Consider the following 25,574-nt stretch of genomic DNA (forward strand, 5'->3'; position numbering starts at 1 on the left):
TTATCCAGAGCGACTTACAAAATGGTGCATTCACCATATGACATCCAGTGGAACAGTCACTTTACAATAGTGCATCTAAATCTTAAAGGGGGGGGGTGAGAGGGATTACTTATCCTATCCTAGGTATTCCTTAAAGAGGTGGGGTTTCAGGTGTCTCCGGAAGGTGGTGATTGACTCCGCTGTCCTGGCGTCGTGAGGGAGTTTGTTCCACCATTGGGGGGCCAGAGCAGCGAACAGTTTTGACTGGGCTGAGCGGGAACTGTACTTCCTCAGTGGTAGGGAGGCGAGCAGGCCAGAGGTGGATGAACGCAGTGCCCTTGTTTGGGTGTAGGGCCTGATCAGAGCCTGGAGGTACTGAGGTGCTGTTCCCCTCACAGCTCCGTAGGCAAGCACCATGGTCTTGTAGCGGATGCGAGCTTCAACTGGAAGCCAGTTGGAGACGTTCCATTTTTACAGTGTCATATATCCAGTAAACAACCGCAAGCAATACAAAACTTGACAAAAAAAAGAGCAACTTCATTCTCAACATCAGGGACAGAACTGCCTGCCAAACTGAGGACATCGTGGTCATGTTGCCAAGGTCAGTGGTACCAATGCCATGATTGCAAAAGAGTTTCACTCAGGAAGGAAAAGCAGAGGCAGAGAGAGAAACATGGGATGTGTGGGAGTATACTGTACATAATTACATTTGTCACCAAGCCATTACAGCACACCCTTTGATAACCAAAGTGGTTCTGTGGGAATCTTCTTGTATCCTCTTTTTCCTACAGTCCACATTACAATTGACTCGCCTGCTGAGTGATGGGCTAGCTGCATCCCCCTGCCGTCCACCTGAATTAGCATTGAATTCGAACGCTCTGAACCTCTTCAGGTCAGGGAATGAGTTTGACGTCTATCCGCTCCCCAGATGGGTGAATCGTGAAGGCACCCGGATGCTACCTACTGCAGTTGGCTGCGTTTGTTTGAGTGGGACAGGAGACAGATTGATGCACTGAGACTGATGAACCGAGAGGGCATTCAATAGGGGCCCTTCACTCAGTGTGGGTTGGTAGAGGTGCTCCGAGGGGGCTTCCCGTGGCCTGTGTGGGGCGATCAGTGCAGGATGCAGGCAGGCTATGATTGGAGCGCCCCCCGCTGTTCCCACACACAGGTGCTACATTGTGGAAGGTTACATAACCATGACGACAAACAAGGAAAATGTCCTGATTGGCCAGAGAGGGTGAATATTTTTGTTGAATTCACATGAAATTCATGTTAGTTGACAACTTAACAAACATGTAAATCGAAACTAGACATTGAACTGGCGTCTGTGCCTAGTGTCATCCAGCCTGGAGTGGTTTAGCAGTGGTTCCAGGGCCATACCAGCGGTCTGTGGATTTGGAGAAACACACACACACAGAGGGGTTGTGTGGACAGAGTGGTCCATGAAGATTTGTTTTTAGTATCTTTTAGCTTATCCTGCGGAAGAATGTCACCTGCCCGTGTGAATGCAGATGCCACTGTACAATATGGGTTGAGAATGCAAACGTCATCGGAGAAGATGGAACCCCTTTCTAATAGCATGCAATCTTGTTCGTTCAGGAATTCCAGAACCTCAGTGGCAGAGCCTCTACCTCAAGAAATATTGAGCTACTAGAACTACCCTCATTCTTTTGCCTATCTTTTCAATCCTAGAGTGAAAGACGCTGAGATGATAGAGATGTGGAATCCATTCCACAGTCACGAAGATGACCTAAAGATAACTCACTGTCTAAAAACCCAAATAACACTTGGGGGCCGTTACGAAACCGCCGAAACACTGCCAAGATGAACTGTAGTGACAGCTTGGGGAAAAGGATAGAGAGACAGAGAGAAAATGTTGGACTTGACAATGAAGAAGGCAATCTTATGCAGCGCTATTTCCTGTTCCCTAAAGCCTGAAATACACTCCAATTGCGTGGCTCCTCTTTATAGAAGCCAAGGCACACAAATAGCCACTCTGTATTCACAGCACGCCTTAGATGTGCTGCCAGTGGCTATGTTTCCTGTCCCTCTCATCACCCACATGCCAATCAACAGGAACAGGCCCAACTAGTGGTGTGCTCAAAGTGTTTCCACTCAGACAGATCCAATCACTGCTCTGTAATTCATCTGTTTGGGACAGGACATTGGAGGATTCACTCAGCGGGATGCTGAAAGGTGGCAAGGTTCATTCCAACTCTCATATCCATGCAGTGCTTGGTCTCTACTACCAGACACTGGAGCATACAGAGCACCCTGATTCTAGCCAGGGGAGACTATTCAGAACTGTATTACCTTGACATTTTAGTCAGTTAGCAGGCACTCTTATCCAGAGCGACTTACCTAAGCAATTAGGATTAAGTGCCTTGCTCAAGGGCACATCGGCAGACTTTTAAACCTTGTTGACTCTGGGATTCGAACCAGCAATCTTTCGGTTACCAGCCCAACACGCTTAACTGCTAGGCTACCTGCCATATATGGTGTGTATCCATTTAGTGATGGATTGCAAATCATTCTCAAATGATCTCAGCGAGGGTAAATCCCTGCTCGAGTGCACAGGTGTCAAACTCATTCCACTGAGGTCTGAGTGGCTGCAGGTTCTTCCTCTCCTCCCTTGTACCTGATTGAAGAATCAAGGTCACTAATTAGTAAGGAACTCCCCTCACCTGGTTGTGTATGGCTTCATTGAATAAGTTTGACACCCCTGGTGTACTGTATCTTCATGCAACTCGTTGTCTCTGACAAATAAGTTCTGGCATTCCAGCATGACTTAGCACTATGCGAGGTGGGGTAACTGAGTACTCAACTGTCCTTAAAGAACTGCAGGCCAACTGCGTTAGCCAAGGTGACTGGTGGTGGCCACTCGCTCTTCCGGTTCAGAGTCTGTGTCAAGCGGCAGCCCAGGTTAATCAGTATCACTATTCTGCCCTTGAGTTGCGTTCCCATGCAAAACTAGACAGATAGCTAACAACTAAGTCTTAAATAAAACTCCCAAGGCGTGACTTTTCTTGAATGAATATATTGAAAACGTTTATGTTGTGAAACTGCAAAATACAGAAAAGAATATACTTTAGTGTTCAATTCACACCGACATACTGTAGATGTACATTAAACATTTGAAGTTGCATAAATACAAAGCACGCGCTAAGGTAACATGCATCTGGCATGATGCCAAACCATATAGCTAATTGTTAACCATATGGTAATTGCTCCTTTCATTACTCTAATAATGTATAACCATCTATGTAGAATAACAAAGCATATTACACTAGAAACAGTAACAAAACTACAGTATTGTATATTTTACAATTCGTTTGCATGACGCATGAGCAAAGTAATACAGCTAACGACATACACAAAAGGCATTGCAATTTGTGAGTAAATGCAACCAACATTGATATGTAAGAAACTCTACCAATAACAAGATTATCATCATTAGCTAAATGCTTGAATCGAACTTACAAACAAATATTTTTCCAAGGCTGAAGCGTGACAAGAAATAACTACATTGAAAGACCTGCACCGTAGCGTTGCTTGTAGCTGCTTCTTTGCGTGCAAAACAAATTCTGAACTTCCCGTTTGCGTTGACTTTCTAAGTACCAGAAAGCGCCACTAGGGGGCAAATAACACCATTGAACACAATGAAAATCCAATTTAACCATTGTAATAAAATAATCTGTTATCTTCTAACAGGATGGCAGCACACTCCCCGCCTGGTATAATGAAATTGTGCCACTATTAAATAAAACATATCAAGAAACAAATAATGTCCTTTCTATTTTTATCTTTTGTCTCTAGGATGCTTCAGAAAGAAGAACAACAATCTCTGAGATTGGTCTCAGAAACACCTTAGCAGCTCCTTGCTTGACAATTTTTAGTTCTACTTTCCTAACCTTTTTGTCAGTACTGGGAAAGGTTTTTACCACAAGCCCGACTGGCCAGTCATATCTGTGTGCCTGACTGTCTTTCAATAAGACAACATCTCCCACTTTTACATTTGGCTTTTCTGCTGTCCATTTTCTGCATCTCTGCAGCGTTGTCAGGTACTCCTGTCTCCACCTTTTCCAAAAGGTGTCAGCGAGACACTGGACTTGCTTCCACTGTTTCCATTTCTCTTCTTTTTCTGTTGGAAGAGTGACATCCCACTCACTCTGATCAGAAGAGAGTTCTCTGATTAAGGCTTTACCTTGCATTGTTATTGGAGCCACGAACCCAAGGGGGTCATAAAGACTATTCACTGTGGACAGGATGCCTCTCCGAGTAAAAGGCTTCTCATTGTGGGACACCTGGAATGAGAAGCTGTCTGCTTCCAGGTTCCAGGAAAGTCCCAGGCTCCGTTGAAAGGGGAGAGGATCCACTCCTAGGTCCAGATCTTTTAAGTCTTTTGCACGGTCCTCCATAGGGAAGGCTTCCATAACTGTTTTGCTATTGGATGCAATCTTGTGTAGTTTCATGTTGGACTCCGCCAACATTGCTTGTGTTTTTCTTAGAATGTTGATAGCTTCTTCTGTAGTAGTTACTGATGTCAGACCATCATCGACGTAGAAGTTCCTCACTACATATTGCTTGGGTTCTGACCCGTGTTCCTTCTCACCCTGTAGCGCTGCTCGTCTCATGCAGTAGATGGCTACGGCTGGTGAAGGGCTGTTCCCAAATACACGGACTTTCATCCTGTACTCAGTTATGTTTCTATCTGGGTTGTTGTCTTCATACCAGAGAAACCTTAAGTAATCTCTGTGATCCTCACGTACACCAAAACAGTAAAACATTTGTTGCACATCTGCTGTTAGTGCAATGCAATCCTTGCGGAAACGCATTAGGACACCCAAGAGTGTGTTGTTTAAGTCTGGACCACTGAGCAGAACATCGTTAAGTGACACGCCTTGACACTTAGCACTGGAGTCAAATACTACTCGTATTTGTTCAGGCTTTTGTGGATGGTAAACACCAAATATGGGCAGATACCAACGTTCTTCGTCTCCCTCTGGTGGCTGTGAAGGTTCGGCTTGGTCGTTATCCAGCATCTTTTGCATGAAGTCAATAAAATGACGCTTCATGTCAGGCTTTTTGTCTAAAGTCCTGCGAAGTGATGTGAGACGGTTCATGGCCTGCTCCCTGTTATTAGGAAGGCGACGTCTATTGGGGCGAAAGGGTAGTGGAGCCACCCAGTTGTTTCCATCATCCTGGAAAACCTGTTTGTCCATAATGTCCAAGGCTTTGTCCTCCACTGATGGTGCTGGTTTATCATCGTCTTGTGTTTTGTCGAACACGGAACATCCCAGGCTGTCTGTGTTCACAGTTGTGATTGGATCTCTCAAGTGCACTGTAGAGGGAGAGATGTGTTTCTGAGCTACGCTGTTGTAGTTCTCTTTTACCTGGATGATGTCAGGGCAAGGGCTCAGATAGGATGTGCGACCATTTTGAAGTATGTTTGTCCTGAACACGTTAACATTGGCTGGTCGGTGAGCCGTTCCCAGACAGACCTCACCCACAATGACCCACCCGAGGTCGAGTCGCTGTGCATAAGGAGTGCATCCAGCTGGCTCGTGGGGCCCATTGATTTGCTCTCGTACCCTGTGTACCCTTAAGATGTCTCGTCCTAAGAGCAGGAGGATGGGAGCGTCTGGGTCCACAGCTGGAAATCTGTCCATAACTGGTTGCAGATGGGGATGATGATACGCAATGTCGGGGGAGGGAATCTCCATCCTATCGTCTGGCATCATATCACACTCTATCAGAGTAGGGAGAGTGAGCTGCATGTGTCCATCTATAGACTCCACCATGAAGTTGACGGCTCTCCTGCCTGAAGTCTCTGTTACCCCAGAACACGTCTTCATGGTGTATGGAGCAGAGTTGTCATTGATGTTGAAGAGACTGAAAAACTCTGTCTTGGCCAGAGATTTGTTACTTTGCTCATCAAGCACTACATACATTTTGACAGCTTTCTCTCTTTTCCCAGCCGGATAAGCTTTGACTAAGCATATTTTTGAACATGATCTTGGATTGACTGCCTCACCACAGATCTCTGTACACTTTGAGGTGACAGATAGAAGAGCATCGTCACCTTGCTCCCCGCCATTATCCGTCTCTGCTGTAGCGGTGTATGTATTTGTAGGGGCTCGGCCTGGATGCAGAGCAGCAAGATGCCTGTCGCTGTCGCACTCAGAGCACTTGATTGAAACCTTACAGTCTTTAGCTCTGTGCTGAGTTGACCCACAACATCGGAAACAAATGCCATTGTCTTTGAGATATGATTTGCGCTCATCTAGAGTTTTGTATCTAAACCCACAACACTTTTTAAGAGGATGAGGCTTGTTATGTATTGGGCAGTGACGGTCAGGGTTTTCAACCTTTGTCTTGTGTTTGTGTTAACAACTACAGACCAGTATCCCTTCTTTCTTTTCTCTCCAAAACTCTTGAACGTGCCGTCCTTGGTCAGCTCTCCCGCTATCTCTCTCAGAATGACCTTCTTGATCCAAATCAGTCAGGTTTCAAGACTAGTCATTCAACTGAGACTGCTCTTCTCTGTATCACGGAGGCGCTCCGCACCGCTAAAGCTAACTCTCTCTCCTCTGCTCTCATCCTTCTAGACCTATCGGCTGCCTTCGATACTGTGAACCATCAGATCCTCCTCTCCACCCTCTCCGAGTTGGGCATCTCTGGCGCGGCCCACGCTTGGATTGCGTCCTACCTGACAGGTCGCTCCTACCAGGTGGCGTGGCGAGAATCTGTCTCCTCACCACGCGCTCTCACCACTGGTGTCCCCCAGGGCTCTGTTCTAGGCCCTCTCCTATTCTCGCTATACACCAAGTCACTTGGCTCTGTCATAACCTCACATGGTCTCTCCTATCATTGCTATGCAGACGACACACAATTAATCTTCTCCTTTCCCCCTTCTGATGACCAGGTGGCGAATCGCATCTCTGCATGTCTAGCAGACATATCAGTGTGGATGACGGATCACCATCTCAAGCTGAACTTCGGCAAGACGGAGCTGCTCTTCCTCCCGGGGAAGGACTGCCCGTTCCATGATCTCGCCATCACGGTTGACAACTCCATTGTGTCCTCCTCCCAGAGTGCTAAGAACTTTGGCGTGATCCTGGACAACACCCTGTCGTTCTCAACTAACATCAAGGCGGTGGCCCGTTCCTGTAGGTTCATGCTCTACAACATCCGCAGAGTACGACCTTGCCTCACACAGGAAGCGGGGCAGGTCCTAATCCAGGCACTTGTCATCTCCCGTCTGGATTACTGCAACTCGCTGTTGGCTGGGCTCCCTGCCTGTGCCATTAAACCCCTACAACTCATCCAGAACGCCGCAGCCCGTCTAGTGTTCAACCTTCCCAAGTTCTCTCACGTCACCCCGCTCCTCCGCTCTCTCCACTGGCTTCCAGTTGAAGCTCGCATCCGCTACAAGACCATGGTGCTTGCCTACGGAGCTGTGAGGGGAACGGCACCTCAGTACCTCCAGGCTCTGATCAGGCCCTACACCCAAATAAGGGCACTGCGTTCATCCACCTCTGGCCTGCTCGTCTCCCTACCACTGAGGAAGTACAGTTCCCGCTCAGCCCAGTCAAAACTGTTCGCTGCTCTGGCTCCCCAATGGTGGAACAAACTTCCTCACGACGCCAGGACAGCGGAGTCAATCACCACCTTCCGGAGACACCTGAAACCCCACCTCTTTAAGGAATACTTAGGATAGGATAAAGTAATCCTTCTCACCCCCCCTCCCCCTTAAAATATTTAGATGCACTATTGTAAAGTGGCTGTTCCACTGGATGTCATAAGGTGAATGCACCAATTTGTAAGTCGCTCTGGATAAGAGCGTCTGCTAAATGACTTAAATGTAAATGTAATGTAAATGTCTTACTGGGTTTGGTTTGGTGGTCTGAAGCCTCAGATGACACATCTGTCTTGTATACAGTCACAGGTGTCTTGCTGCTGTACCTGGCAGGTTTCTCACTTTTCATGGACACCTGGTTAGTTGAGGTGTAGAGGGTGAAGCTGGGGTCATTTCTAATTTTCGCCTGGTTCCTGATGAATCTCGAGAAGAACGAGAATGGTGGGAATGCTACCCGATAGTCCTCCTTATATTTGGATCCCTGTGCTATCCATTTTTGTAAACTGAATGGAAGTTTCTCTACAATAGGGTTTACCCCCCGAGATGTGTCCAGATAAGCGAGGCCTGGAAGGTACCCTTCTACTTTAGCACACTCCAGTTCGAGAAGAATGTCACCTAGTTCTCTTAGTTTGTGATTGTCTTTGTTAGCCAGTTTTGGAAAATCATCAATTTTCTTCAACAGTGCATTCTCGATCACTTCGGGTGTACCATAGCACTCTTCTAGTCGTTGCCAGACCATGTTAAGCCCTGCTGTTGCGTTGAAAATATGGACAGATCTAATTCTGTTTGCTTGCTCAGACGACTCTGCCCCTAGCCACTTGGTAATTAGATCTAACTCTTCCCTGGCTGATAAATTCAAGTCTCTGGTCGCATTGAGAAAGGATGCTTTCCATGCCCAATAATTTTCAGGGCGATCATCAAACTTCAGGAGTCCTGAACTCACCATCTCACGTCGTAGGAGGTACTTGGTGAGGTCTGGTGCCACTTGTGACTCAGGGAAGTTGTGTGTGTGTGACTGGAAGTGGGCTTGCTTTCCATTTCCACCATGCTGCTGTTCATTTCTTTTGAACGGAGAGTCTCTGCTCATGTTCTGTTGTTTGCTACTTTCTGGATTATGGCATGTAGCTGGGTCAACACTAAGCTCTTATTTCTCTACTTCAAATGGATGTTCAGCAAAGTAGGGTCTAGCATGTTGTTGTACATACTCACATGTACGTTGGACTGGACTTAAGGGCTGTGTCCCGGTGTCTAGTTCTTTGCGAAGCTCTCTGCGTTCTGATCCTACAACTTCTTCAAAGGCTACAGCTTCAGCCAATGCAGCAGCAGCTGTTCTCTCAACTTGGAGAACATATAAACTTGCCTCGAGGTCAGCTTTTTGCTTCTCTGTTTCTGCCTTTTGCTTCAACAAGCTGGCCTCTATTTCTGCCTTTTGCTTCATCACAGAAGCTTCCTTCTCAGCATAAGAGACTTGTGCGCGTGCTGCCTCCGCCTTGGCGCGTGCTTTGACGGCTGCAGAACTCACCGTTGAGGATCTGCTTGACTGTTTTGATGACCTTGATCTTGTAGATTGAGACTTGGTCCCAATGTGCTGAAGAGGCTCTTGCATCTCTCTCTGTTGAACACCTGGCTCTGGTTGCTGCATCGTAGACTGCTGGTCTTCCCTATGATAAGAGGCTTTGTTGGCTGATGAACGTAGAAACATAACCACCGTGTGCAGTTATTCTTGTGCTTGAGCCCGCTGTGATGATGTTTTTTCACTATTCTGCCCTTGAGTTGCGTTCCCATGCAAAACTAGACAGATAGCTAACAACTAAGTCTTCAATAAAACTCCCAAGGCGTGACTTTTCTTGAATGAATATATTGAAAACGTTTATGTTGTGAAACTGCAAAATACAGAAAAGAATATACTTTAGTGTTCAATTCACACCGACATACTACCGACATACTGTAGATGTACATTAAACATTTGAAGTTGCATAAATACAAAGCACCCGCTAAGGTACCATGCATCTGGCATGATGCCAAACCATATAGCTAATTGTTAACCATATGGTAATTGCTCCTTTCATTACTCTAATAATGTATAACCATCTATGTAGAATAACAAAGCATATTACACTAGAAACAGTAACAAAACCACAGTATTGTATATTTTACAATTCGTTTGCATGACGCATGAGCAAAGTAATACAGCTAACGACATACACAAAAGGCATTGCAATTTGTGAGTAAATGCAACCAACATTGATATGTAAGAAACTCTACCAATAACAAGATTATCATCATTAGCTAAATGCTTGAATCGAACTTACAAACAAATATTTTTCCAAGGCTGAAGCGTGACAAGAAATAACTACATTGAAAGACCTGCACCGTAGCGTTGCTTGTAGCTGCTTCTTTGCGTGCAAAACAAATTCTGAACTTCCCGTTTGCGTTGACTTTCTAAGTACCAGAAAGCGCCACTAGGGGGCAAATAACACCATTGAACACAATGAAAATCCAATTTAACCATTGTAATAAAATAATCTGTTATCTTCTAACAGGATGGCAGCACAATCACCATCCATTCTCAAAGTCAAAATCACTAAAAGTTTGATGCTTGTTGTGAGTGCTGTGCGTGCTGTGTGAGTGCTGTGCAAAATTAAAATAAAAAAAACACGAGAAACCATTGCTATTCTAAAGTGTCCACCAACTACGGAGCGTAAATATTTATAATTCATGTGTATTAGACTATTTCACTTGTCCCCATGACTTAACCTTGTAGAACTTTTTAAGATGGTTTTTGAGGTCAGCCAGGCTGAAAGGACACTCTGGGGACCATCCTTTGTTTATGCATCAATACATCTGCGGCTAAGCTTTTCCCAATTGTTTACTGTACTCTCAGCCTCCCAGGCTCAAACGGATTTCTCAATGTTTTTACTGAGTGCCAGAATCGAGAGGAATTGAGAGGAAAACGGGAGTTTGTGTAGTCTGGGGTTGCTTCGTCCAACACGGCTCCAAACAATGGTGTCCTTATTGGCTGTCAAAAATGAAATGTACCCCGCCGTGACGCACTCGTACACAACTCCTATTGTCTTTTTGAGAGATAACTGATATGTATTTCAGTGACTTCCTTTCAGCGCGTGTGCTGAGGCCGTTTTGCTCTGGACAACTTTCAGGCCAGTGAGGCCAGAGAGAAGGTCAGAGAGAAGGGCAGAGAGAAGGGCAGAGAGAAGGGCAGAGAGAAGGGCAGGGAGAAGGGCAGAGAGAAGGGCAGAGAGAAGGTCAGAGAGAAGGGCAGAGAGAAGGGCAGAGAGAAGGGCAGGGAGAAGGGCAGAGAGAAGGGCAGAGAGAAGGGCAGGGAGAAGGGCAGAGAGAAGGGCAGAGAGAAGGGCAGGGAGAAGGGCAGAGAGAAGGGCAGAGAGAAGGGCAGAGAGAAGGGCAGAGAGAAGGTCAGAGAGAAGGGCAGAGAGAAGGGCAGAGAGAAGGGCAGAGAGAAGGGCAGGGAGAAGGGCAGGGAGAAGGGCAGAGAGAAGGGCAGGGACAGGACATTGACCTTTTGAGCGATGTGCTCCATTCGTTCACAAGGCACAAGGTGGACTTTTGAGTTCAATCTTAATGGACATTTTCTTATGGCAAAATATGTGTAGGGAGCCTGTTAGGATTCAATTTTAACTCTATAGCACCACCTACCCCACAATATTCCATTGTGGAATATTGCCATCAGTGATCATTAATGATAGCATCCTATTTATGTAGACTGCAGAGGGTGTCACTCTCACAGAACGGACAAAGGTGGCTCGCATAACACAATAATGCGATGTTTTGTGAATAAACTGTCTACATTCCTAATAAATCATCAGTCAGGATGACTGACAGAAGCTCAAGCCATTGGCTGATCCAGGGTCATAATGTAACAGGTGAGGTAGCCTACCGTAGCACTGTAAACCTGACTGGAAATTCCAGGGGAATCCCGTCTGTTTTTTTTCCCCTTCCATTTAGCGGAGGTATACTGTTTTACTGGAAACGTGCGGACAAGACAGCGTGGCATTACACGTCTGTAAGAGAGAACTTATTAACTTGATTCTGACAGCAACTCTAGAGACCTTAGTCGCACTGCTGTCAATGCCTTCGCGCGATGCCAGGGTTGCTGCTCCGCGTCACGGCGATAGGCTCCTCGTCCAGAAGCCAGCCCACAGAAAATAAAGGGACGAAGCTTTATGGGACTTTCAGCAGCGCATTGAGCGCAGCAGTCTCTCACCTGACGAGACAACGTTGTCTTGGTTTGTGACTAGTTCTTGGATTTCACTTTTAGTTGTATTTTTGGTGCATGTTTTTAATAAGCGAGCAATCATGAATCATGTAAGTAGATTGATCTGTTGTGTGTTTCTCTGACTGTTATTGGATAGTCATTATGATTTTGTCACTAATGGACTGACACTGATGACATTGACAAATGGCATTAACCTACAAACAGTAGTGTCTAGGGAAAGGTGGTACATTTACACGTTGTAATTGTATTCACTATTTTTCAGTGTTGTGTATGATGAAACATAAAGTGCTATATTTTAATTTCAAGGTATTTGCAGAGATCATCTCTGATTTTCAGTTTTTGTGTTATATTTTGGTGGCAGTAGACTATGACAAACTACAGTTTGTAAAACTATACAATTTAACCCCCAAAAATGTTAAATCGCATTATCTGGTGTTACAATCTGTAGCTAGTTTGAGATTCCTGAATCTCTTGAAAATGATTGAGTTTATAAAGTGTCAAGTTCAGGGTTCTGCATTAGAGACTAATCTGATTAGTTCATAAATAACAACCTTTGTAGAATAACTATTGATCAGAAAAGTCTCTAATGCTGAACGCTGAGCTTGACTCTCTTTATAAACACAAGCATTTTCAAGAGATTCATGATGTATTCCTCTGCACTCTCAGGAGAATTTAACTCGAAATGAGCTGACTGTGACATATTTTCTTCCTTCAGAAGAAAATCCAGAAAGTCCACTTCTTTTTTTGGGGGGGGGGGGGGGGGGGGTCCCCCTCTGGTCCCCCTCTGGTCCCCCTCCCCTCTTTTAGATCTGCTCACAGCCAGCACTGTGGATTTAGACATGGGTCTACCAGAGAACGGTTAACTATTTACTGTCCTAAATATGTTGAAATAAGGGACCTGTCATGGAAAAAAACGCAATCTTTGCCGAAGTCTTATAGTGTTGTGTTAGCTGTTGCAACTACTGAGCAATGCTGATGTGATAGTGAGCTGCTTTGCTTCATCCCTTAATATGATCCTGATGACAGACACGGTATTAGAGCTCATTGTTCAAAGCCAACACTGAGATTGGAAGCCAAGATTGAGATGAAACCTGGCCCATCAAGGACACCGAAGGGCGAAATCACCTGTTGTTTCATTGTTCCTCGTAGATGAAGAAATAATTGAGGGGGGAAAAACCAGCCTTTCCAAAGTAATCGTAATTACTCAGGTATTTCCTATGCTGCTAATATGTTTTATTGGATTCACATTCCCATGTCGCCAGTCTCCATAACACCCTCGCTCTCAGGACAGTTTCTGTCCTCAAGGAAAGTTACACAAAACTGTGTGTTTTTGGGGCCCTTCCAACATTACTGGGCCTCTCCTCTAACCACTGCCTTCATTGAGTGGCCTTAGGCCAGGATGGAGACGGAGAGGAGCCCCTCATATCAGACACATCTCGACGGCAGGCCTGGCCTCTCTGCAGTAGCTCGATGCCCGCTCTCTCCCTTCTGACCTTCAGAGAAGAGACTAGATGTCTTCAGAGAGGGGACTTTGGACCCAGTGAAGTCTTTAATTACACACTATCGTGTTCAGTTCCACAGTTCAAACTTATTCTGAGCCTTTTTTCTCAGTCTCTAAAATGTTAAATAGCTGGAGGTCAAGCCTGAGTGTAGGCCGATTCAAGAAATGAGAGTAAAGAGGGTTGTTTGTTGATTTGGCTAACAAACAACACATTGGCGTCATATATATCCAGCCAATCCAGAAGGACATGGTGTACAAGCTTTTGAAGTTTATCTGTGTCAAGAGAGATGAGACCCTCGATAGTGTGTGTAAACAAAACAGAAATGCCTAGCCTGGCTGGTGAGTTGTGCCGTTGGCCCGTTGCAGAGGTGGAGGGGAGGGGACCAAGGGGGACCTGTCCCTTTTTGTCTGCTACTTGGTCCTGGACGAGACAGGAAGTAGAGTTAGTCTGGGAAAGTGGTCCCCTTATCTCCCCCAGTGATCTAACCGCTGCTTTCATAATGGCTCCTCTGATTAGGTTATAATTAGAGCAGGAATTACAATGTGGCTTTAGTAGCTAAATAGATGAGGAGGTGTGGGAGAGCGGGATGGATAACAAGGAGGGCTGTCCACGGGACCACTTGTTTACATCCACTCTCAAAAAAGCTTATCAGACATCTGTGTTACTAGTGTCACCAACTGTCGCCAGTGCCACATGCTCACACAACTCGGTTTGTCAACATCATGCTTCATGTTGATGTCCCTCCGTGAATATCTGTGCATTTAGCAAGCCATCGTTCATGAGACTTTGTGTTTTCTACCAGAAGTCAAAGATGGGCCTATCATTTGCTTTGCAGGACTATTCCATATCTTTTTAGTTTCCTGGTTGTCATGCCGCTAGATGGGCTTGCTTCCTGTTGTTTGCTCATAGGTCATGACCTTGAACCAAATGGGTCAAATATAACTTCATTAGTAAGGGTGTGTAATAATAATAACACATTTATAACCAGAGTCACATGCAGGCTTATTCTGTCACATCACTTATATAGCCCATGTTGTGTAAAGAAAAATGAAATGGTTCACTGTTACATAATATCCCTTTCCACAAACCGGTCATCAGTTGTCTGTCTCAGTCGTAGCAGTTTCCTTCGCCCCTTGGTTAACATCCCCTCCCTAGACAGGTGGGTACTTTTCCATGCTGGCGACCTGGTCTAAATAAGTACAGCTGTGTGTATCACTCTTATCTGGTATAACAATATTCTCCGTGTGGTTCCCCTGGAGGTTGGCTCTCTAATTGCACGGGGAAACCTTAAACGCTTTAGCCACCACATGGAAAAAGCATCCAGACGCATTGTCATTCTAAAACACTTAGGGAAGCCAGAAAACAATAGGTCCTCTTTAGGAATTCAAAACACGCTGACCGTAATAATTTGTGGAAAGCCATTCATGTTATTGTGAAACATCACGAATCAAGTCATTTTTTTTTTCAAATCTGACATAGAACGTGTTTTAGAATATGTTATATCCAAGCTAATCATTCATCATGTTTGACTTAGTTTTTACTTTACCCAGAATTCCTCAAGGAATTTTCATTGATTAGAACAAAATCAATACTTTTTTTTGTTTGTCTCAAGTATCGGTAGGAGTAGGTAGGAGAGCATCGTAAATTGGTGAGCGAAGGAGGTCTCAGGATTTTCCATTGATAAATTCAGGACTTCCCACTCAAATGTTCTCAAATGCCACTTTCATTTCCCCCCCAAATAAGGGCACGGAACTAGCGGCCTCCATCATTACCCTAAAGCTTTTGAACACACACACAGAGGAAGTGATTCAGCGTTGTCCCTTCCCCTTGTCACCAGCTGTAAATACCGCAGGGCTCTCGGTGTGGCAGGAAGCCCATAGAGAGGAACAAATAGGTTTTCTTGAAAAGGGTCAAAGGGCATCAAAGACTATAGTGCATAAACAAGTAGAACAATGATCTGAAACCTAATAAAATAGCCCCAGATCCTGGATCTTAGCCACATGACCATAATAACGTAGCACATCTATTCATAACCGCCTTCCCACCCAAATGGAAGCAGGGTTAGGGTTTCCATGGTGATTCCTGTTTGGGTGGTAAGGTGGACGGTTACATGTTAATGTTTTACCAGATAGACTCTTTATAGAGAATGATTGTTGTTAACCATCCAATATATGAACTCTCCCGTTACGCGACACAGGGGGGGCAGTAACATTGGGTGAACAGATTACTTATCTTAAACTGTATATCTGAGTTACTTTAGTAACTGTCTTTATTAGCTGTGTCAGAAGAAATCTTATCAGGTAGCCTAGTATAATGAACAAAGAAAGATGTGTGACACTGCATTTATCAGTTCCATTCAGGCCAAATTCTATGGAAGCATCTCTTGGAAAAGATCCCCTGTAATCATTCTACATCTCTCCCTCTCTCTCTCTCTCTGTTCCTTAGTTTAACCCCCAAGTGGAAGCATGCCCATCCTCAAGAACCTCCCAGCGCGGCTGAAGGGAGGCAGCAGGGTGAACGGGGAGTTGGAGAACACGCGTGGCGAGCTGATCCTTCGCAAGATGAGCCTGAAGCTGAGCCCCTTTGAGGTGCCCAGTGACAATGAGGAATGGGCTCAGGCACACTCACTCCTGGACGGGGGCACACCACGAGACCGTAACCCCTTCGAGGACGAGGAGGATGAGAATGAGGCGAACGAGGAGAGACGTGGCGGCTCAGGGAGGAGTTCGTTCAAGGGCACCCTGGACCGGATCCGTGGCGTCTCCCCACTAAAGACTCTGGGCAAGCTGGGCAAGGGGCTCCGTATGTCAGGACGCAGTAAGGGCACTGCCACCCCTTCCCCTCAGGGGTCCGTTGCAAGCACCCCCACCTCAGAGAAGAAGAAGAAGGGCCGACGGAGCTCAGAGGGAAGCTTACTCAGGTACAGGAGGAGTAGAGGGAAGCTTACTCAGGTACGAGAGGTGTAGAGGGAAGCTTACTCGGGTACGAGAGGTGTAGAGGAAAGCTTACTCAGGTACGAGAGATGTAGAGGAAAGCTTACTCAGGTACGAGAGGTGTAGAGGAAAGCTTACTCAGGTACGAGAGGTGTAGAGGGAAGCTTACACAGGTACGAGAGGTGTAGAGCAAAGCTTACTCAGGTACGAGAGGTGTAGAGGGAAGCTTACACAGGTACGAAAGGTGTAGAGGAAAGCTTACTCAGGTACGAGAGGTGTAGAGGGAAGCTTACACAGGTACGAGAGGTGTAGAGGAAAGCTTACTCAGGTACGAGAGGTGTAGAGGAAAGCTGTTGAGGTGGTTTAGTAGAGGATGTTGAGCTCTGCCCACGTCTCCTATAACCTAACCCCCTTAAGATAAATAAAGGTTAAATAAAATAAAAAATTAACCCTTAACTCCGCACAGATTTGCAGGGAAGTGCAGGGAGAGCCTTCGCAAGGAAAGCCTGCCCAACGGGGAGCTGTGCTCAGAGAGCGAGGGGGGCGACTCTTCCAGCCGACGGCTCTCCTTCATGAAGATGGTGGGCCTGGGCAAGCTGAATAGGGGGTCCATGGCCGACCACTCGTCTCATGAAGAGGAGGTGGTGGAGGAGGAAGTGGTGGAGGAGGTGAAGCCAAGGGAGCCCCTCTCAGGTAAGGACAGCCCTCAGTGGAGCACTGGGTTACTAAGGGTCAGCCAGTGTGCACTGGGATCCACTCTGAAGGATTCCAACGGGGGTCACATGATGACTGTCAATGACTGTTGATTGGTAACAGTAAGGTCATGCTAGCTCACCATTACATTTGAGGAGTTAAGATACTGGTCAAATTAATGGAGATCGTGGCTAATAATAACCCATTCACCCAATAATAACCCATTTACCCAATAATAACCCATTTACCCAATAATAACCCATTTACCCAATAATAACCCATTTACCCAATAATAACCCATTTACCCAATAATAACCCAAACATTTCAACTGTTATTTTGCCTTGGATTATATCACTAAATCACATTTTAACCAATAAGTAAAACCACTCAGGTCAACCACAACAGACAGAGACGCACTCTATGTGCCAAGTTAGTTGATAGTTATGGCCCAGGTTTACTTCAGTTCAGCTGGGCGTTCCATGTGTCACTGGTCTATGATACAACAGTGTCAGCCTCCCTTCCAGTAAACAATCATTCCCGCCATAATCCCTGCAGTATGTTACTATTTTCACCACAGGGATGATGCTATCAATGTCTCAATGTCTGGGCTATTTTTGGACACTTTGGAAACAATGGGAGAAAGATGTCGCTGGGATAGAGGAGACCAGGTCCAACTAGGCCACGGCTGAGAGATGCGGTCATCCCCATGCAGGAGGACCAACCAAAGGATTTCCCACAGAAATGTTTGATGTAGGGTGGTGTTGTGGTGCTGTTGGGACCTTATTCACTATTACGCTGGCCTTCCTCGCCGTTAAATATGTGCTGGTCCGTTACCCACCTTTGTTCATTAAATGGCATCTCCGGTATGAAAGAGTATAATTAGCACACAAACCACACTACGGGGTTGCTTGAAAAGGTACTCCATTATGCTTAGAATATCCAATGTTAGAAGAAAAAGGTTTTATTGAATAATTATTGTACACTAATCATTGTCTGACGATAGGTCTGTTAAATATTTGTAAAGCACAGAACTTGATTTCCGCGAGTCTGAACTTAATCCAGAGCTTAATGGTCGGGATAGTGTGTGAGCACTCAGTAATGGAGTTCCCCTCATGTCAGCTCTGCTAGAGATCAGCTTTCATGTTTAATACCAACAGGTTGTGCCTGTCTCTCTGTGTGAGGAGTAAAGATAAGGCTGATGGTGGCAGCAACAGCCCCGCATGTTTTGTTGTTATGATCAAGAATGCAGAGGGCCAGTTAGCCAGCTTTACGAAGAGCACAGAAACTGCTGAGAGCTCAGGATCAGACATGTCCACTCTTTGTCCTGGCCTTTCAGTAAGCAAGCAGTCCAAATACCATCTTATCACGCTCAAAATATCACTGAGATGTGTTGTTTACAGGCTGTTGACTTCATGCCTCCATTGCTAAGACCCAGAGGACAAGTCGCTCGTTCGGAGGCTTTGTGTCGATGCTGCTTCTCCGTGCTCATGCCATTTTACCTGCACCACTGGGCCCCATGACATATCTGAGACTAGTGAAGCGGGACAGGATGGCCTTATCGCCTTAGGAGTTCAGCCGAACTCGAAGCTCTACACCATTACACCTCGCCCCGGGGATCCATGCATGAGTGGCGTACGGAGAGAGTGATGAAGGAGGGATCCACGGAGGAGGAATGGGATGCGTGCTCCACTGCATTTCAACCATGTGTGTTATTTCTTGGGTGAACCCCCTAGCTGACGCACAGCGAACAGGCCTTTTTTTTGTATATTTGAATGTGTTTGTTAGGGGAAAAACACGGAGCTTTCTGGCATTGTTCTCTCAGCTGTCAGCACAAACTGTTGGTGGATGTTACCCCCCCCCCTGCAGATTTCTTTCATTAATTTCCTCATGCCACAAAACTGAAACTTCTCCTATTTCAAAGGTCTTTTCAGGGTTGTGTTGAGGCTGGTAAATATTTAACATCATCATTTTCCTACAAGAGGGTTCAATAGCAGTAGCAGTAACATTCTCACCAGGCCCTCCCTCTGTTAAGAGACGGGCCCTCCTTCGACATGGAAAAAGCCTTTGTTCCTTGAGGCTGTTTGTTTCTGGACTGGTCCTTGTAAAAGAGCCAGGAGCGAAGGCAAAACAGAAAACAGGACAGACAGTTTATGTTTGTGGACATCGGTATTGTGGTGTTCATTACAAAAAGAAACCAGTATGTGCTCGGCTAAGTAGACTGTGTGACTGTGCTCAAGTGTCAGGAAATACCTCAGTAATGGAGAGCGAGGGACTATTTAGACTCTTTGCCAACTGTTTCAGACGTATTGAAAGAAAAATGTTCATGATCCGCCAACCGAATATGGAGGGTGCTGATATCAAATGATTCAAGACAGGATATAGACAAGAGAATACAGACATAAACTATATTGAAACTAAGGAAACATGTATTCATATGTGAAACCGCAGTACATCTTGCAACCCATCCGAGCCTTGAAAGTAAAGCTGTTCAATCTGTGTAGCCTGAAAGAGCACAAAGCTATAGCAACCTCAACACTGCTCCCTGTACCTCCACATGGGATTTTACCTTCAGTCTTCTTCCAATCAGATGAATGTGGCCACCAACCTGGCCTCAAGTAGTCAGAAAGCTAGGGTCGGATTACAACATATTCTGACCAAGCCTTCAGCCCACAGCCCCCTGCCCCAACCCAAGCTCCCCCATCAATGTCAGCCCTAGCTGGTGAACCAGCTAACATGGTAGCCATGATCTCAATGAGTCATACCCCTCTGATTGTCTGGGTGGATCCACATTGGATTGAGTTCCTAGCATCCAAGAGCTCCTTGATAACGGGGCCATATAGGAGGTGCAGGCCACTGCATTGTGAATGCTTTCCAGGCCTTGCTAAATGACAACCCCAAGGCCCCTGGACCATAAAACCATAGCTAGCGCTGGCTCATGTCCTGCAATACCTGCTGTGAAAACTGTGTCGGGATCCTAGCAACTAATGGCTATATTAGCCATGATGAAATGCATGCTGCTTCCTCTCATATTCAATATATGACCTTGAAACATAGCAGTTGTAACACTGTCAGTTTAAAGTGTCCGTGTGCCAAAAGTAACAGGTGTTTTCATACCTCACTGTGGCAAATAGAAATGCAGTATAACAAGCAATCAGTTAGGGAAATAAAAGATGAAGAAATTAAGCTGGGCAGAGCTGCCTTTTCTGCCAGAGTGACAACCCAGGGAGTGAACTTGTCCTATCATCTGATTAGTGTTTGTTTTGTTACTGTCGGTCGAACGTCCAGAGCAATGAGGAGAAGGGGGAATCTGAGTGCAGTGCACTACCGACTCCCAGGATGAGTTCATGTGATCAGTCCCAGCCCTGCTGGGATGTGGGCTGACGGGAGGGAGTGACTGGGGAGGAGGCCTCTCTGTCTCTGGGCCTCCGCTCACTTCTCATAGACGCCATGTCACTCTCCATCCGGAGGGACAACCAAGGCCTGGAGGGCTGGCCTGGGACCAAAGGCTTTCTCAGGACAGGGCTAGGACAGGGCCTGGCTCGCTTTGTTGTGGCTGAGCTTGGGATTGTGGAGAAAGGGATGGAATGAGAGGGTGGGAAGGGAAGGGGGGAACAGATTTGACCCAGCTGTGCCTGCAGGAGTATGGGGGAGTTTGGTGGAGCTGTGGGGAGGTTGTTGGATGCTCCCCTGCTTATTAGATTTTTAGCTTTTGGAGGAAAATATTTATCTGCCTCGCACACGCTGAGATGTGAAGACAGGCAGGCTGCCTCTAGCCTGGTCCCAGATCTGTTTAGCATAGAGTTGGCTCTACTAAAGCGCTAACAGATCTGGGACCAGGCTAGGCTGCTTCTGTTTTAGATAAAGGCTGAATGGGTACCAGAGAATGGGAGAGGTTGAGTTTCTACAGCTCAGGTGTCCACATACAGTTCCCATAGAAAGCCTGCAGAGGACTGAGGAGGTGGTGGGCATGGATGCTGGTCTTAGATTTTAGAGATACAGTCATTTATTTATTTATATATATTTTTTTATTACTTTTACCCCTTTTTCTCCCCAATTTCGTGATATCCAATTGGTAGTTACAGTCTTGTCCCATCTCAGCAACTCCTCTACAGACTCAAGAGAGGCAAAGATACAGTTTAAAGGGAACATGTGATGCTGCTTTGAATTCACTGGAGTAAGAAGTGTTGTCTTTTGGAGTCGAGGAAGGAGGCTGATATTTGCCTTGCTTGGCACCCCCGGACAATAGAGCGCCGCCAGGCTCTGTGCAGCGTGGCTGGAGAGCGTCTCAATGGCAGTTCTACAGGTGCGTTCTTACCCTGCATCATTTGAATAGAGAGTACACTACATATCACTACATATTGATTTTTACTCCTTTTGGGAATAAAAAAACAACAACATTTCCCCCTAAATTCCTCAAGGTAACATCTGCCATAGCCGCAGCCTTCATAGAGATCCCATAGGCGGCCCTGGCAGCATTATAACTTTTGTGGTTTGCACTGAGGAAGGGTGGTGTCACTGCTATACATTAGCTGGGTATGTTCTGTATGGCAGGCTTAGGGGACAAGTGCCTTGGAACAAAAGACCAGTGTTCCCATGTACTGTTTAGCTTAGCTAAGCGTCTGTGGAACTGCCCCTTCCAGGCCAATCTGTGCATTTAATGATCCCCGAATAGGCCGTCAAATCTGTGCAAAGCCCTCAAACATCTGGCATGCCAGTGCTGGTGTTATTTCAAGGGGATACGTTATAGGGCCTCAAAAAAAAAAAAAAAACATCTCTACTCAAAGTGAGGGCCACTGACTTCTCGCCTTAACGTGGTGATTGTGAGCAGGCCGAGCCACGGCGGACGTTTACTCCCTCTCTGTGACGCGTCGTCACCAGCCACACCACACTCTTTCTGTGGGCAGACCACCATCATGTGGAAGACGTGGTGTCTTCCTATCACAAGGGAAGTTGAACAGTCCTTTTCCACCTCCCGCTCTCTTTAAGGGAGATGTGCCTGGATGAATTATGTTTTATATGCGTTGGCAGGCAGCTTTGGAAATGATGGAGTGATGTTGGGGGGGACGGGTATGGGCGGTGCCATGGCATCACTTCTCTTCCTCAAGCGGGACAGGGAAGGATGAGCAAGGCGATAGGCCGGCAGTGGCGCGCCCCCGCATCCCCTAGTTCCTTTATGGGAACAGGGAGAAAAAAACGGGCAACTCAGCGCGGCAGTGGGAGCCGTGAGGTTCCCCGAACAGAGCAAGAGGGGCGGTTATTTACACAGCTGATCTGTGACGCACCATAGCAGTGGTTCAATGTGCTTCTTAGGCCAATAAGAGAGAGTCCCCAAAGTGGTATCACGTCAACGCCCCAGCCCCACACCTCCCTGCCCCTTTTCCTAGGGTCGTTGTGTTCAGTCACCACGCCAATTAAATGTAGGAGGAGGAAATTACATCATTTCCTGCCATGCTGCTGGGCTGTGCAGGACAACAGCATGTGAATTGCTATCTGGCTGTCCAGAGACACAAATGACTTATGCAAGCAGATCGGGAGCCTTATTGAGTTTGAAACCTGATGCTGAGACACAGAGCAGCCCATTCACTAGCATATACAGTAAACAGACATGGGCTGACTCCTCCTGCTTCTCATCAGACAGCTAACCTTCTCCTCCCAGTGCTATGCTCATGCCCCAGTCACCTCACTTAGGCAGGGCGGTATGCAGAGACAAGCATCTCCAAACACTCTAGGACACAGTGATTCACTACACTGACCCCTCTAATCACATTGTGTGATTACTGTAAAAACTGTAAAAACCCTACCTACCCCCTTGCACTTATCACACAGAATTGTTACACAATAGCGCTCCATGCATGTTGCACAAGCAAGCGTTCAATGCATGTATGTTTTTTTGTCAAACTGTAGTCAGCTGCTTTGGGTGTAAGGGCTGGATTTATAAAGGTGTAGTTGTACCGTACTCCATTAGCTTGGGCCCACAACTTGCTCACCTTCATAAAACTGAGTGGTTTGTTGTTGCGGTAAAACCTGGTAATACATACTTTGACGTGTTCCTTGGCGTATAGAGCGTAGCAACTTTAAATATGTCTGTATTGAAATATGCATACAGCTATCTTCATTGCTTTGCAGGTGTGATTGGAAAGCTTCCTCCATCAACCATTCTGTTTCAGGTACTAGGATCACTTTCAGGTACTAGGAACACTTTCAGGTACTGGGAACACTTTCAGGTACTGGGAACACTTTCATGTACTGGGAACACTTTCAGGTACTGGGAACACTTGCAGGTACTAGGAACACTTTCAGGTACTGGGAACACTTTCAGGTACTGGGAACACTTTCATGTACTGGGAACACTTTCAGGTACTGGGAACACTTGCAGGTACTAGGAACACTTTCAGGTACTGGGAACACTTTCAGGTACTCGGAACACTTTCAGGTACTGGGAACACTTTCAGGTACTGGGAACACTTTCAGGTACTGGGAACACTTTCAGGTACTTTCAGGTACTAGGAACAATTTCAGGTACTAGGAACACTTTCAGGTACTGGGAACACTTTCAGGTACTAGGAACACTTTCAGGTACTAGGAACACTTTCAGGTACTGGGAACACTTTCAGGTACTAGGAACACTTTCAGGTACTGGGAACACTTTCAGGTACTGGGAACACTTTCAGGTACTTTCAGGTACTAGGAACAATTTCAGGTACTAGGAACACTTTCAGGTACTGGGAACACTTTCAGGTACTGGGAACACTTTCAGGTACTAGGAACACTTTCAGGTACTAGGAACACTTTCAGGTACTGGGAACACTTTCAGGTACTAGGAACACTTTCAGGTACTAGGAACACTTTCAGGTACTGGGAACACTTTCAGGTACTGGGAACACTTTCAGGTACTGGGAACACTTTCAGGTACTGGAAACACTTTCAGGTACTAGGAACACTTTCAGGTACTAGGAACACTTTCAGGTAATGGGAACACTTTCAGGTACTAGGAACACTTTCAGGTACTGGGAACACTTTCAGGTACTAGGAACACTTTCAGGTACTAGGAACACTTTCAGGTACTAGGAACACTTTCAGGTACTGGGAACACTTTCAGATACTGGGAACACTTTCAGGTACTTTCAGGTACTAGGAACAATTTCAGGTACTAGGAACACTTTCAGGTACTGGGAACACTTTCAGGTACTAGGAACACTTTCAGGTACTAGGAACACTTTCAGGTACTGGGAACACTTTCAGGTACTAGGAACACTTTCAGGTACTGGGAACACTTTCAGGTACTGGGAACACTTTCAGGTACTGGGAACACTTTCAGGTACTAGGAACACTTTCAGGTACTTTCAGGTACTAGGAACACTTTCAGGTACTAGGAACACATTCAGGTACTGGGAACACTTTCAGGTACTGGGAACACTTTCAGGTACTAGGAACACTTTCAGGTACTGGGAACACTTTCAGGTACTAGGAACACTTTCAGGTACTAGGAACACTTTCAGGTACTGGGAACACTTTCATGTACTGGGAACACTTTCAGGTACTGGGAACACTTTCAGGTACTAGGAACACTTTCAGGTACTGGGAACACTTTCAGGTACTGGGAACACTTTCAGGTACTGGGAACACTTTCAGGTACTGGGAACACTTTCAGGTACTGGGAACACTGTTGATGGCTGATCTATGGATTGGTCAGTTAATGAGCAACTTAGAATGGGAGACCGTTCCCCATTTGTCCTAATGTTCTCTTGAACTTCTGCTATGCTTTTGTTACCCACCAGATCCCACCATGCGGAGAGAGGCACTTTTGCCAGCCAACTCCCATAACCACAATAAGTTCATCAACAAGTGTACTTCACCATCCGATAAACGCTGACTGAACTTTGGTCTGAAATGCCATCATGGGGCCAAGGCATGAAGAGCATTGCAAAGCTCTCTGCTCTAGAGAAACCATCAACACCTAAACGGGTGTATTCCTGTAAAATGATGGTTTTGTTTAGCACATAAGACTGTTTATTGGAATGGTCTATGTAAATGAGTCTGTTTCATTTCACATTTGCTTTCAGTAAGTGAGGTCATGTGAAAAGGACTCCAGGAGCCTTACAGTATGTTGGCCAATTACATTAGGGCAGCACAACCAGGGACTGAGTCAAAGACATGAAGTAGGGCTTGGTCTCAGGGACGTCATGCACCCATTATTTTCGAGGTGTCACAAAGTACGTGAGGATGGATGGGTGGAGAATTTAGCATTTTTCAGAGTCTCTCCCCTCCTCAAGAAACCAACTCTCGACCCCTCTGACGTCAGAAAACTACAGACCATTATCCCCCCGCACCTCTCTGATTCAGAGGGGTTGGGTTAAATGCGGAAGACACATTTCGGGTTGAATGTATTCAGTTGTGCAACTGATTAGGTATCCCCCTTTCCCCTTATTTTTTTATTTCCAAAACACATGAGCCTGCTGTCTCTGACCAACTCTCTCATTATCAGTCAGGCTTCAAGACTGGTCACTCAACCGAGACTGCTTCACTCTGTGTTACGGATGCTCTCCACACTGCCAAAGCAGTTGACTCTCTC

The 25,574-nt window shown here is 46.0% G+C and overlaps 1 protein-coding gene across 2 annotated transcripts in view; it reads left to right on the forward strand.

Annotated features, from left to right (window-relative positions):
- Positions 1-25,574, forward strand: part of LOC124005735 (tumor necrosis factor alpha-induced protein 2-like) — a 42,585-nt gene that overhangs the window by 2,484 nt on the left and 14,527 nt on the right. Inside the window, exons 1-3 of one of the 2 annotated variants that reach the window (XM_046315240.1) lie at positions 11,677-11,962; positions 15,821-16,295; positions 16,775-17,001. In XM_046315240.1, the coding sequence (XP_046171196.1) occupies positions 15,841-16,295; positions 16,775-17,001 (682 nt within the window). In that variant the 5' untranslated portion in view covers positions 11,677-11,962; positions 15,821-15,840. Of the gene's footprint in view, positions 1-11,676; positions 11,963-15,820; positions 16,296-16,774; positions 17,002-25,574 lie in introns of those variants that run through there. The other variant, XM_046315241.1, reaches the window with a different exon arrangement.

This window comes from Oncorhynchus gorbuscha, linkage group LG19 (assembly GCF_021184085.1).
Source record: "Oncorhynchus gorbuscha isolate QuinsamMale2020 ecotype Even-year linkage group LG19, OgorEven_v1.0, whole genome shotgun sequence".
Taxonomy (NCBI): domain Eukaryota; kingdom Metazoa; phylum Chordata; class Actinopteri; order Salmoniformes; family Salmonidae; genus Oncorhynchus; species Oncorhynchus gorbuscha.